General features: G+C 38.4%; 1 protein-coding gene across 5 annotated transcripts in view; it reads right to left on the bottom strand.

The window, feature by feature from the left end:
• LOC122973413 (dachshund homolog 2-like) overlaps positions 1-12,280 on the bottom strand; it is a 133,530-nt gene that overhangs the window by 24,664 nt on the left and 96,586 nt on the right. For all 5 annotated transcript variants that reach the window (XM_044340888.1, XM_044340885.1, XM_044340886.1 and 2 more), the window contains exons 5-6: positions 10,539-10,649; positions 160-429 (exon numbers count right to left, since the gene is read on the bottom strand). In XM_044340888.1, the coding sequence (XP_044196823.1) occupies positions 160-429; positions 10,539-10,649 (381 nt within the window). The remainder of the gene's footprint in view (positions 1-159; positions 430-10,538; positions 10,650-12,280) is intronic.

Raw genomic sequence — 12,280 nt, 5'->3', positions numbered from 1 at the left:
TAAACACACACACACACACATGCACACACTCCCAATATGTGTGTGTGTGTGTGTGTGTGTGTGTGTGTGTGTGTTTCTGCCCTTTTTCCACACAGTTTGTCTATTTGGTATCTATCTATCTATATATATATATATATGTGTGTGTGTGTGTTTTCTTACTGTTAGCAAGTAGCTGTTGCTGCTGCTGCTGGAGTTGTTGTTGATTGACAGCTCCGATGGCAGGCCCCCTCCCTCCACCTCCTGCTGCACCACCTCCGGCTCCTCCTCCCACAGCTCCTGCTGGTGCTCCTCCACCACCACCGCCACCGCCGCCACCACCACCTCCTCCTCCTCCTCCGCCTCCTCCTCCTCCTCCTCCCAGGCCTCCGCTGTGGGCTCCAGCAGGGGGGCTGGTCAGACGCTCCTTATCCCAGGAACACTCACTCCCTCCTGGGTAGAGATGCAGACACACAGACGGTCGGATGTTAAAAAGATGAGAAACTTCAGTAATGAATACTAAAAAACAACAACATGAGTTGTACATGTTTGAATATGCAGTACACACACATTATGTAAGTAATAATGCTCGACAAGGTGTCCCAGTGTATGAACATAATGGACCAGATGATGGTGTGGTCTGCAAAGTCTGTTATCTTCCATATGAGGACATATCCGAGAACATTATCGCATCTCCATACAACATTCTTACTACTTATTAAAAAAGGGGAAAATTTAATATTTGTTTTTGGACTCTTCAACCCAGGGTCCGCTGAAACGAGAAGTGCTGTTGCTATGGTAACAGGATTGTACAGGGATTAGGCCTGACTTTGAACTCTGGGATATGTAGAATATCAGTACACTTCAAAGTTGAGTTTTCAAAACATCAGCAGTGAGCTACTGTTGGAGGAAGTTTGAGGTGAAAGTGCTTATAGAAACGCAGTGAGTGCATGTTGAACTCCTGCTAAGTGGAAGTTGATTTTACTGTATTATAATAGAAGTTTGGTGATGATTATTTGAAACACAAAGAGCAGGTGAAATAGGCTGCTTCGCCCAAAAAAATGGTCAAAATCTAATTTTTTGGGTTAGAAAAAGTTATTTAATGCATGTTTTTGTTTATAGTTAATGTTCTTCATTAATAAGAGATGCTTGAATTGAACACCAGTCGAACATTTTTTAGATGTTTTAAGTAAAAATGTAAATACAATATGTACTAATGAAACCAGATGTGATTTTAAGAAAGGTTACTGAATTAATAGTACAATTTGCAGTGATTTTTATTTAATTAGTTATACAACCTTTAGTTTAGAAAGCACTGTAACCTATTTAGCTCATTTGCTACTGTAGCTTGATGCATTTACATAGTTTCATTTTCCTTTGGTTGAAGAACTGAATAAATTCAATGTGTTACCATCACACACTGGTAAATATATTTTATTCATTCAAACATATTGTTAAGTGTTGACAGCGTGTGGGAGCTTATTTCTGATTTTAGTCATTCACCTCTTAAACTGTGCAGAAAGATGTGTAGAAAGATGTGCAGACATTACATTTTACTGTAATTTGCTGTGCAAAATCTCTGTACATCAACAATTTATTGTTTAGTTAAAGGGGACGTGTCATGCACCTTCCCAGATCTGTATATTTATACTCTGGGGATTTACTGGAATATCTTTGCATGACTTACAGTTCAAGAAACTCCTTATTTATCTTATACTGGCTGTTTATGCAGCCCCTCAGTTCAGCCTCTGTCTGAAACAGGCCGTTTTAGCTCCGGTCTCTTTAAAGCCCCGCCTCCTGATGAGCCCACTCTGTTCTGATTGGTCAGCTTCATAAACATACAATAGTAGTAGGATTTCACTTCTTTTTCTCGTTCTCTACTCGAAATGGAAACTTCTCAAATACATCTGTACATGTTCGAGCCCAAATCTGATGCGAGTGGACAACGTGAACGACCAGTAGAACAACCTTAGCAACAATCTGATGTCATTACAAGAAGGAAGTAGAGGTAACTTTACAAACGAAGCGTTCAGTGCAGGTTGAAGCCCTGACTTTTGACTTGCAGGGAGCATGTTAAACATTAACATTAAACATCATAACAGTGTAAAGATAACAGAAAATCACAAAAAGCACATGTCCCCTTTAAAAAATGGTCATAGTTTTCTCTAAATTTCGTCCCTCCAAGCATTTTCATGAGCTGAACTCACCTTGACTATTTACAACTTCCCTAAAAAATGAAAAACAACAAACCATAATAGAGTTTGATTAAATCTCAGATCAATTTAGCAATCTAAATTTGCACATATAAACTGTAAATTACCTAAGAATTACTTTAACCGTTTGTTAATTACACGTAAATTCATTGTGTTAGTTACAAACACGTTATGAAGCGTGTTGATTAAAACCTCCAGGATACAGAAGCTCAGGAAAAGTTTCTTACTGGAAAATGACTTTGATTTTTGTCGGGAGGGAAAAAAAAAAAAAAAATCACTTTCTCTCTTCACACCTTCATTCCTGTACTCTCTCTCTCTCTCTCCCTCTGTGTGATGCTTCCTCTCTCGCCCTCTACATCTCTCTCTCTCTGCTCCCCTGTTCCCTCTCTCATCCATCTTCATCTCCCTCCATTAGTTTGAATTAGCAACCGTCTCTCTCTATTATTGCCTACTGAATTCCCTGCACTGGGTGTGTGTGTGTGTGTGTGTGTGTGTGTTACTGTGTGTCTGTGTGTGTGTGTGTATATATATGTGTGTGTGTGTAGATGACAGCTGGGCCTCATCCTCTCTGCCATTTACACCAGGGAAGAAAAGAAGTATAAACAGATGGGCAGATGTTCTCTCTCTCCTTTTCACACACACACACTTCTCATTTTTTCCTTGGCCTTGTCCTCTCCTTTCCTGCCTTTCTCTTCTGTCACTTTATTTTCTCTCTTTCGGCTCCTCTGTATGTGTTCTTCCGATTTTTCATCTACCTCTCTTTTTCTCTCTCTCTCTCTCTTTTTTTTTTTTGTCTTTCGAAGACTGTTTTTCTTTCTCGCAGACATCCATCTTTTGTCTCAGTCCGCTTCAATTTAATTAAAATTAATTCACTGTAAAGTTGTCTCTTTTGTCTTTTCATTTAGGTGCATGTTTAAGTTCAGACACACATCTGTTTTAGTCCATATGTCATCAAATACAACCTCAGGTTAATACTGATAATGAGCAACACACTCACACACACACACTTTGCCAGAAAACCAGCAGTTATCTAGAAAAACGTATCAGAAATGTCAAACATAATTATTTGTTTGGCGCCAAAGAAGTCGTCCCTTTGTCTACTCATTTTTATGTTTTCCTCACTTTTCTTCTCTGTTTTAGCAGCTTTGGTTATCATATTTTGTAAAGTAACCAAGTTAAGTAAAGCCTACCAATTGATTTGCAGTAATTACATTACAGTTAGCTGCTGGCCTGGTAAAAAAAAAATGCATTTCTTGGAATAATCAATGGTTGAAAAAGGAAATATTTACTTCAGCACAGTTTTAAAAGGTACTTCTACTTTACTTCCCATTAAGGTTACTTTATACTTCCACTTCACCATGTTTCAGAGGGAATTATTGTACTTTTTACTGCGACACGTTTACTTTCTTAGTTACTTTTCTGATCACAAATTTACATACAAAGCATCACTTCGACCGACTACAAGTAAAATGCTTCTTGTACATGAAGGCATCAGTAATATGAATCTAATAATATAATGTATATAACAATATTACATTCACAGGAGGTGGAATTTCTTCTGCATTACTTGTACATTTACATTTTTGTACACTTGTACATTGTATACCTGTTTTTAAATAGTATTTTTATACGTTGATATTGTGACTTTCACTTAAAGGACCGGTGTTTAAGATTTAAAGGGATCTATTGGCAGAAACGGAATATAATATTCATAAGTATGTTTTAATTAGTGTATAATTACCTAAAAATAAGAATCGCTGTGTTTTCGTGACCTTAAATGAGCCTTAATATCTACAGAGGGAGCAGGTCCTCTTCCACAGAGGCGGCCATGTTGCACCGCCATGTTTCTACAGTAGCCCAGAACGGACAAACTGGCTCTAGAGAGGACCTTTTGTGTTTTTTGTGAGTTTCATGGCCATTGTAAGTTCTCCTACATGCTCGGAAGGGGAGAGTGAGGGGAGGGGTATTCAGTTTGTTACAATCTGCAACCTCAACACTGAATCTTACACACTGGTCCTTTAGTAAATGATCTGAATCCTGCTTCCATCACAACAGAATGATGCGGTGTCAATATCTAACACGGAAAATCATGTTGTCTTGGTTTTGTGGACATTCAGCTGTCAGAATGTGGTAATAAAACAGCAGAGGAGGATGGAGGGTTTGATAAGTGCAGATATCCTCATTATTCTGAATTGACTTCAGTGGTAAAAACCTCAAAGTCTTAGCGATAGCTCCACAGGACAAAAAGACTCTGATGAAACCACAAGAAACAGCATCTTAGCTGGTGGTGTGAAGGTTTACAGAGTTGATGAGAGAAGAAAGATGAGAATATCACCATAAAACAAAAGTTGTGTCCAGGACAGAATCACCTGTCAAAGCCGCTGATGAGAAATGAATCAGACGTTAAACTGATGGAAGACAAACCTCACAAACCTTTATAGATAATAATGAGAGAATCTCAACCAGCTGAGATCAGATTCAGAGCAGCTGTACAGCAGTGACACAGAGAAAATGTTATTTTATCACCATAACAGGTTCATAAACCTTCACTGTCAACTTACTTCATCTGTTTTCTTACAATGACTGCTGCTAGCAACTTAATGGTTGTAGATCCTTAAAGCACAAGTTCAGGATTTATTAAGTCTGTCTTAAAACAACAGTCAGGTGCCTAAATGAACATTGAAACAGGTTTCAGCTAATACGAGTGAATTATGAGGGAATTATGTACTAAATAGACATTTACTTTGGAAGATATCTACCTGATTTGACTCATTTGAACTGCTGAAGCCTCATATTAGCTTCAGATGAACCTTTGAATACATTTTTATACAAAACATTGAAAGTATATTAGGAATGGATATTTTAAATGCCATTATGAGGAGGAGGAACAGATTAGGGATTAGGGTTATGGTTAGGGTTAAGATTAGGGTTAGGGGTTTAGGGTTATAGTTAGGGTTATGTTACGGATTAGGGTTAGGGGTTATGATTAGGGGTTAGGGGTTATGATTAAGGTTAGGGGTTATGGTTAGGGTTTAGGGTTAGGGTTATGGTTAGGGGTTAGAGTTTAGGGTTAGGGTTATGGTTAGGGATTAGGGTTAGGGGTTATGATTAGGGTTAGGGATTAGGGTTAGGGGTTATGGTTTAGGGTTATGGTTAGGGGTTAGGGATTAGAGTTAGGGATTAGGGTTAGGATTAGGGTTAGGGGTTATGGTTAGGGTTATGGTTAGGAGTTAGGGTTATGGTTAGGGATTAGAGTTAGGGATTAGGGTTAGGATTAGGGTTAGGGGTTATGGTTAGGGTTATGGTTAGGGGTTAGGGTTATGGTTAGGGGTTAGAGTTATGGTTAGGGATTAGGGTTAGGGGTTATGATTAGGGTTAGGGATTAGAGTTAGGGTTATGGTTTAGGGTTATGGTTAGGGGTTAGGGTTATGGTTAGGGATTAGAGTTAGGGATTAGGGTTAGGGGTTATGGTTAGGGTTATGGTTAGGGATTAGGGTTAGGATTAGGGTTTAGGGTTATGGTTTAGGGTTATGGTTAGGGGTTATGGTTAGGGTTTAGGGTTATGGTTTAGGGTTATGGTTAGGGGTTAGGGATTAGGGTTAGGGGTTATGGTTATGGTTTAGGGTTATGGTTAGGGTTTAGGGTTATGGTTAGGGATTAGGGTTAGGGGTTAGGGTTTAGGTTTATGGTTAGGGTTTAGGGTTAGGGGTTAGGGTTACAGTAAGAAAAACTTATTTCAAATGTTCATTTCAGCACCTGACTGTTGTTTTAAAACATTGTGAACCTGCCCTGGTTGATGTTTGTATCATATTTAAGCTAAATTCAGGTGAACAGATTGTGATACTTAAGTGAAACAAGTGTTTTTGCACCTGTTCGTGACTCATACAACCGGTCTGGATCACACTTGAATTTCTGTCGTACCTGAGAGAAAACATTCAGAGTACAAGAAAACTGTTGGAAGTCTTTCTCCTTTTGTTCTCCTCCTTTTCTCTTTATCTCTCTTCTCACTCTTTTGTCTCTTTTCCTACTTAAACTTGTCTTCTTTCTCTTCTTCTTCTTCTGCCTTCTTCCCTCTTTCTACTTCTCTCACTGACAGACAAAAGAAAAACAAAGATATAGTTTCCACTGACACATAAACATGTCCCTCTCTCCTCATCACTGTGTTTTTCTCATTTCTGTAAAGGAAAAAAAAACAAAAAAAAAAACATACGACTGTCACAAGCCCGAGCGATCGACTTTCACTTGTCAAACACCACAACACCTTTCTCCCCTTTTTTCCTCTCTCGCCCTAAATATCCCTTTCTCTCATTATGAGTCTATTTTTTCTCCCCCCCTCTATCCTCCCCTCGCTTTATTTTCATTTTCATTTGTACACTCTTTCTTTCCTCTGCTCTATTGTCCGTCGCAGTTTCCCAGGCCGTCGTGAGTGTCTGTTACAATGAAAATAAGGTCGGACAATTGAAAGGAAGGCCTTCCACGCACTCGCAAAACAAAACAAAACAAAAATCACGATGAACGAAATAAAAGAAGACAGAAGAAGAAGAATAAGGAGAGAAGCAGGAAGGAATAAATAAAAAAAGAAAAAACGACACAGGAGAAAGAGAATAAAATAAAAGAGAACAGAGGAAGAGTAACTCTATCGGCCCATTTGCCAGGTCAGCTGAAGAAAAGACGAGTAGAAAGAAAAATAGAAACAGGAGAGTCTGGGTGGAAACAGAAGGAAGGATTGCACGCTCTCTCTCTCTCTCGCTCTCTTTTCTTTTCTCTTTGCTTTTTGTTTTCTGTCTTTTCAATAATTCAGAGAAGCAAACACAGCAGAGATGGAGTGCAAAGTGTGTGTCTCTCTCTCTCTATGTGTGTGTGTGTGTGTGTGTGCGTAAAGTCTTTGTTTTTATATATGTCACCTATGAATAATGCAGGTACTGTTAGACTAGACATAATTATCAGACATCACAGACAACACTGGTGCACAGATTTTGATAATTATGATTTTAAAATGACTTTTTTTCCCCCCAATGTCTATACAGTTTTTTAAAATACTTTTCCACTCAGTTATTTCCAACTTGTCAACCTGAATAGAAATAGAAGTTTAAACAAAATAAGTAAATGAAGCATAACATTGACAAAAAAAAATAACTTTTTCCTGACTACTTCCTGACCAGTAGTTTTCTGAAGATGTAGTTTAGTATTCAGGCGCCAACCTACATAGAAAAAAATCACACTCAGACAACTTGCTCTCAGTCAAAATCATTTCAAATTGTTTGAAAAGCTGCGTTTTCCACATTTAAAATAGTGTTTGTTGCTCCTACAAACTGACTAAGAGCTGAACGTTAAAAAGATGTTTCAGGATTCTGCAAAATTACAATCATATGCAACTAATTACCTTCATTTTTTCATAAATTTCGTTTATGTTTTTTCTCTTTTTTTAGTTTATAGGTAGACTCAGAACTATTAACACAGTGTATTTGGTTTGGTTGTTAATTGTGACTAATTTTCTTTTACTGTACAGATGATGCTTGTAGCAGAGATGTACAGTAGTGGTTTGGGATTTTTTTTTATATTATATTTCTTGTTTTGTGTTGTTTAATTCATCTTGTCATTATTTATTTATTTAATTGTCTGTTTAATGCTGCCCAGATGCATGTTTTATCAATGTAAGGAAACTTTTTTTTTTTTAATGAACGTATCTGCAAAGTTGCAAAATGTTCACACTGAACTTTAGAGCTGCAACGATTAATCAATCAACAGAAAATTAATCATCATTTTTCAAGCAAAAAAGGACCAAATATTCTCTGGTTCCAGCTTCTCAAATGTGAGGATTTGCTTCTTTGTCATATATGATGGTATATTAAAAATCTTCAGGTTCTGGGCTGGGCTCACTATGGGCTCTGAAGAAATATGAAGGCCATTTTTTCCCAATTTTTAAAAAATTTTAAAGACAAAACACAATTAATCAAGAAAATGTTGTTTATATTGTATAAAATGTCTTGTTAAAGTGGCTATAATCAATTTTTAAAAAGAATAATGTATAATATGACTGTGTAATGTGTTGTATGGAGCTTTATAGTGAGTTTCAGCTCATTGTTTATCTGTCCAGCTGTAACTTCACTGTTTTGGTTCATTCTCAGCGCTCTCATAGCGTCGTTCTTGGCCGCAGCAGGCAGCTGTTTTCAGAGAAAAAGCTCTTAAAGTCCACTGTACACTACCTGCTCAGCACCAAACAGCAAAAAGACACAGTTAGCTGTAGACTAGCTGGTGAACATAGTGGAGCATTTAGCAGCTAAAGAGCCAGATATTTCCCTCAGGAGCTGGTGGAGACCAAAAACAGAGCTAAAAGAGAGAGAATATTGGACTTATGACTCCAAATGAATGATAATGTTGCTCCATAACTGCTGGATGTGGAAATAAACAACTGTTTGCTCCTTTTTACGTTGAAAACAAGTAGACAAAAATCAGTTAATGTAGATTTAAGTAAAAGTTACAGTGGAAAAAAACGTTAGAAATGAGTGTGGAAGAGATCTAAAGTTAGAACGCAAACAAAGGCAGCAAATGAAAAGAAAGAGAAGACGACACTGAATAGTTTTGAAACCTGAGCGGCTGACACATAACACACACACACACAATCACGTAATCAAGGTCTCTGTCATGTGTCTGTATGTTTACTGTCGGTGTAAATGTTGAAACTGATCTCTGTCGTGAGCTCGGGTCGAGTTTCAGCATTAAATGATACTTTCTCCTCTGTCTTTGGCGCCCGTTCGTGCCTGCTCGTTTACTCCCCGGCAGCCATCGATGCGTTTTACAGTTTGTCATGTGAAGTGCGGCGAGGTAAGAAAAGAAGAGATTAAATGTGGTTAATTGATCCTTGGAGGGGAAACTCAGGACAGAGGAGACAGGTGGAGGTGTAAAAACAGACGGTTAAAGGAGAGTAATGAACATTTTTTACTGCTAATTAGTTCAAAAATTCAATTTTTTTTAAATAGTTTTATGCCGTCAAAGAAAAAATATAAAAATATTTGATTATTGCAGTGAACAGATTTCTGGTGCTTATCCAATTATGTTTTTACATTCCACATATTTTGGCATTTAGATGATTCAAATTCATTTATAAGAGTTTATCCATAAATCAACATGAGACTCGAGAATTTTACTAAAACATCATAATAAATAAGTACTACAGCCAAACTTCACTAATATTTTCCTAAAGTATAAGTACTCTTTGATATTTTACTGTAGCAGAAGTAATTACTAGAGTAGATACTACTGTGCTGATAATTTACTGGAGGAAAACTAATATTTGGGGTCATTAAATGCTGCAGGAAAGTGGGAATTTTGACTCATCCTCTGTAGATGATGAATATTCACTGAACATTTCATGGTAGTTTCCTCAGAATAACACTTCAAACATCTATTTTATGAGACAGACATGTAGGAGAGAGACATCTGGATCAAAAGTTGCAAATAAACTCTCGCACACCGTCTGACTTGTAATGATACATTTATCTGTCTGATGAAGGTCTGACACTGAAACATCACAAATAAATGTATCATTACAAGTTAGACAGTAAGTGACAGTTTGTTTGCAATGATAGTTTGTTCAGAAAGTATCAAGATATCTGGTCTACATGCAAATAAAAGAAGTATTAGAATAGAGGAAGTGTGTGTTTCATTTGCAACACTGTACAAGTGTGTTTAAAGTCTATTTGTGTATGTGTGTGTGTGTGTGTGTATGTGTGTGTGTGTGTTGTATCCCTTTATGTTAAACTGACAGTAATGTAACATGTCAGTCTCACATCTGAATAAGTGCTCTGGTCTCTTTTATGTAAAAAAAAAAAAAAAAAAAAAAAAAGTCATGAGGTCAAACCTAATAACGTCTGAACTGAATGTCGTCACATTAACGTAAAGGCTGCAGGTGACACATCCAGAGAGAGAAAATGTCTTTCTTCTTCATCACTGTAACAAATTTAATATCTCATCATCTCTAATGCACAAAATCAGCTCAATATATTAGGAAAATCTGTGAAAAAGCCCAATTTTAAGGCGCTATTTGCTCTCTAATAACATTAAATGATTAAATTGACAGTAGAGTTGTCGGTGGATTCACTGTGAGGAGCGGCGGAGAGCGACGGTCGTTAATTAAGACTTGATCAGCAAAGAAAGTTTTAAAATCCATCAATGATGCAGCCTGAGAACGAACAGAAAAACAGATTTCTTCTGCGCTGTCGTAACATTTTTAACTCTCTCGTTCTGTCAAATGTTCTGTCATCAACGAACATTAACGTCTGAAAAGGGCTTGTGTGTGTGTGTGTGTGTGTGTGTGTGTGTGTGTGTATGTGTGTGTGTGTGTGTTACCTGTGTTGGAGTGCAGGTCGTCGTTGTCGGACTCGTTGCCGTTCTGGAGACTCATCATCATCTTCATCTTCTGAAGCTTCTGGAGCTCGGCCATCGCTGCTGCTGTCAGGCCTGAGAGACACACACACACACACACACATTACTGTTAGCCTCATCATCATCATCATCATCATCACATTCACCGCCAACAACAACATGTTTGTAGAGGTGTGTTTTGTCACAAAGGTGAGACCCTCTTAATTGACAACCGGCACCTGATATCGATTTTGTCAGCTGACCTTTCTCACAGCTAACCAATCACAGGTGCCGGCTGCCCTTTACCCATGATGCTTTGCAGCGAGCCGTGACACACATAACTGACACTTGCGCTCCCCGGCTTGTCGCTGTCAAATTTTCCTTTTCAGTTTGGGCGTTTTGTCGAAGTGTTTTCGGGTTGCGAGTGCTGTTTTCAGAGACGCCTTGAGGCTGATATTCACTGATACACACACACACACACACACACACACACACACACACACACACACCTCTTCTCTCTCTCTCTCACACACACACACACACACACACACTCTCTTTTGTATGGACTAAGATCCCTGGCTCTGTGCACTGACCTGGAACTGACTTCTATACACAACAACCAGCAGAGTGAGAGAGATGACCCTGTGTGTGTGTGTGTGTGTGTGTGTGTGTGTGTGTGTGTTTATACTCTATTGTGTACATGCATTATTATGTGTGTAAAGTGTATGTCATGCTTTCCGTCATGCTGAGTGTGTATGTACAGTTTTCTTTCATGTATAAATGTGTGTGTGTGTGTGCGTGAGGGAATGCACGCCTGCTTATCTGTGCATAACTTGTATCTGTGTGTGTGTGTGTGTGTGTGTGTGTGTGTGTGTGTGTGTGTGTGTGTAGGTCAGTTGGTTTTGCCCCGGTCACGGTTGACGGCCTTGGTGGAATGTCCATTACACACACAGTACAGTTGTCTGCAAGCTATAAAGAAAACAAGATAGAGGGAGGAAAAAAAAAAAAATGGAGGGAGGAGGGAGGAGGAGGAGGAGGAGGAGTTGTTGCGTTGTTTGAAATTTAATTTAAAGCAGGATGGAGGGATGAGTGATGAGGGGGGGGGGGGGTGTGGAGGAGAGAAAGGAGTGTGTTGTGTGCAGGTTCAGCTAAACCGCAGCATGTGAAGGAATTTTTTCATTAACTACAAAAAAGGTACAAAGTTTATAAAAAAAACTTCATATTGACATTTTTTTAACCGTCACATCTTGTCCTGAAAGTCTTCTTGTCATAAAGCAAGTAAAATATTAATTAGTTACGAGTTGGATTCAGCACATTTAAAGGGGACATATTGTGCTTTTTGTTATTTTTTTGTTATATACTGTTGAGTTTTGAATTTCGATGTTAAATATGGTCAGAGCTCCAAAACTTGAGGTATGTAGAAATGTTCCCTGCAAGTCAAAAACCAGGGCTTCAACCCTGCTGACGAGCTGCCATCGGCTCGTCATGCATGTCAACGAAGTCCGTCCCGTAGCCTTTGTCGCTAAGGTTTTGTTGTGTTGTTTGCGTCGTCCACATTGACATTTCGGATCGTATTTCAGCTCGAACACGTACGACGTACTTGAGAAGTTGACGTTTTGAGTTAAAAACAAGAAAAAGTAGTGAAATTATACTATTACAGTTTGTTTCATAGTTTGTTTATGTAGCCTCCCGAGTAGCTGAAAGTCAGCTGTTGTAGCTTCTGGAGG

Source organism: Thunnus albacares, chromosome 22, assembly GCF_914725855.1.
Source record: "Thunnus albacares chromosome 22, fThuAlb1.1, whole genome shotgun sequence".
Taxonomy (NCBI): Eukaryota; Metazoa; Chordata; class Actinopteri; order Scombriformes; family Scombridae; genus Thunnus; species Thunnus albacares.
Note: the sequence above shows the minus strand (reverse complement) of the source record. Positions and strands in the feature narration are given on the sequence as shown.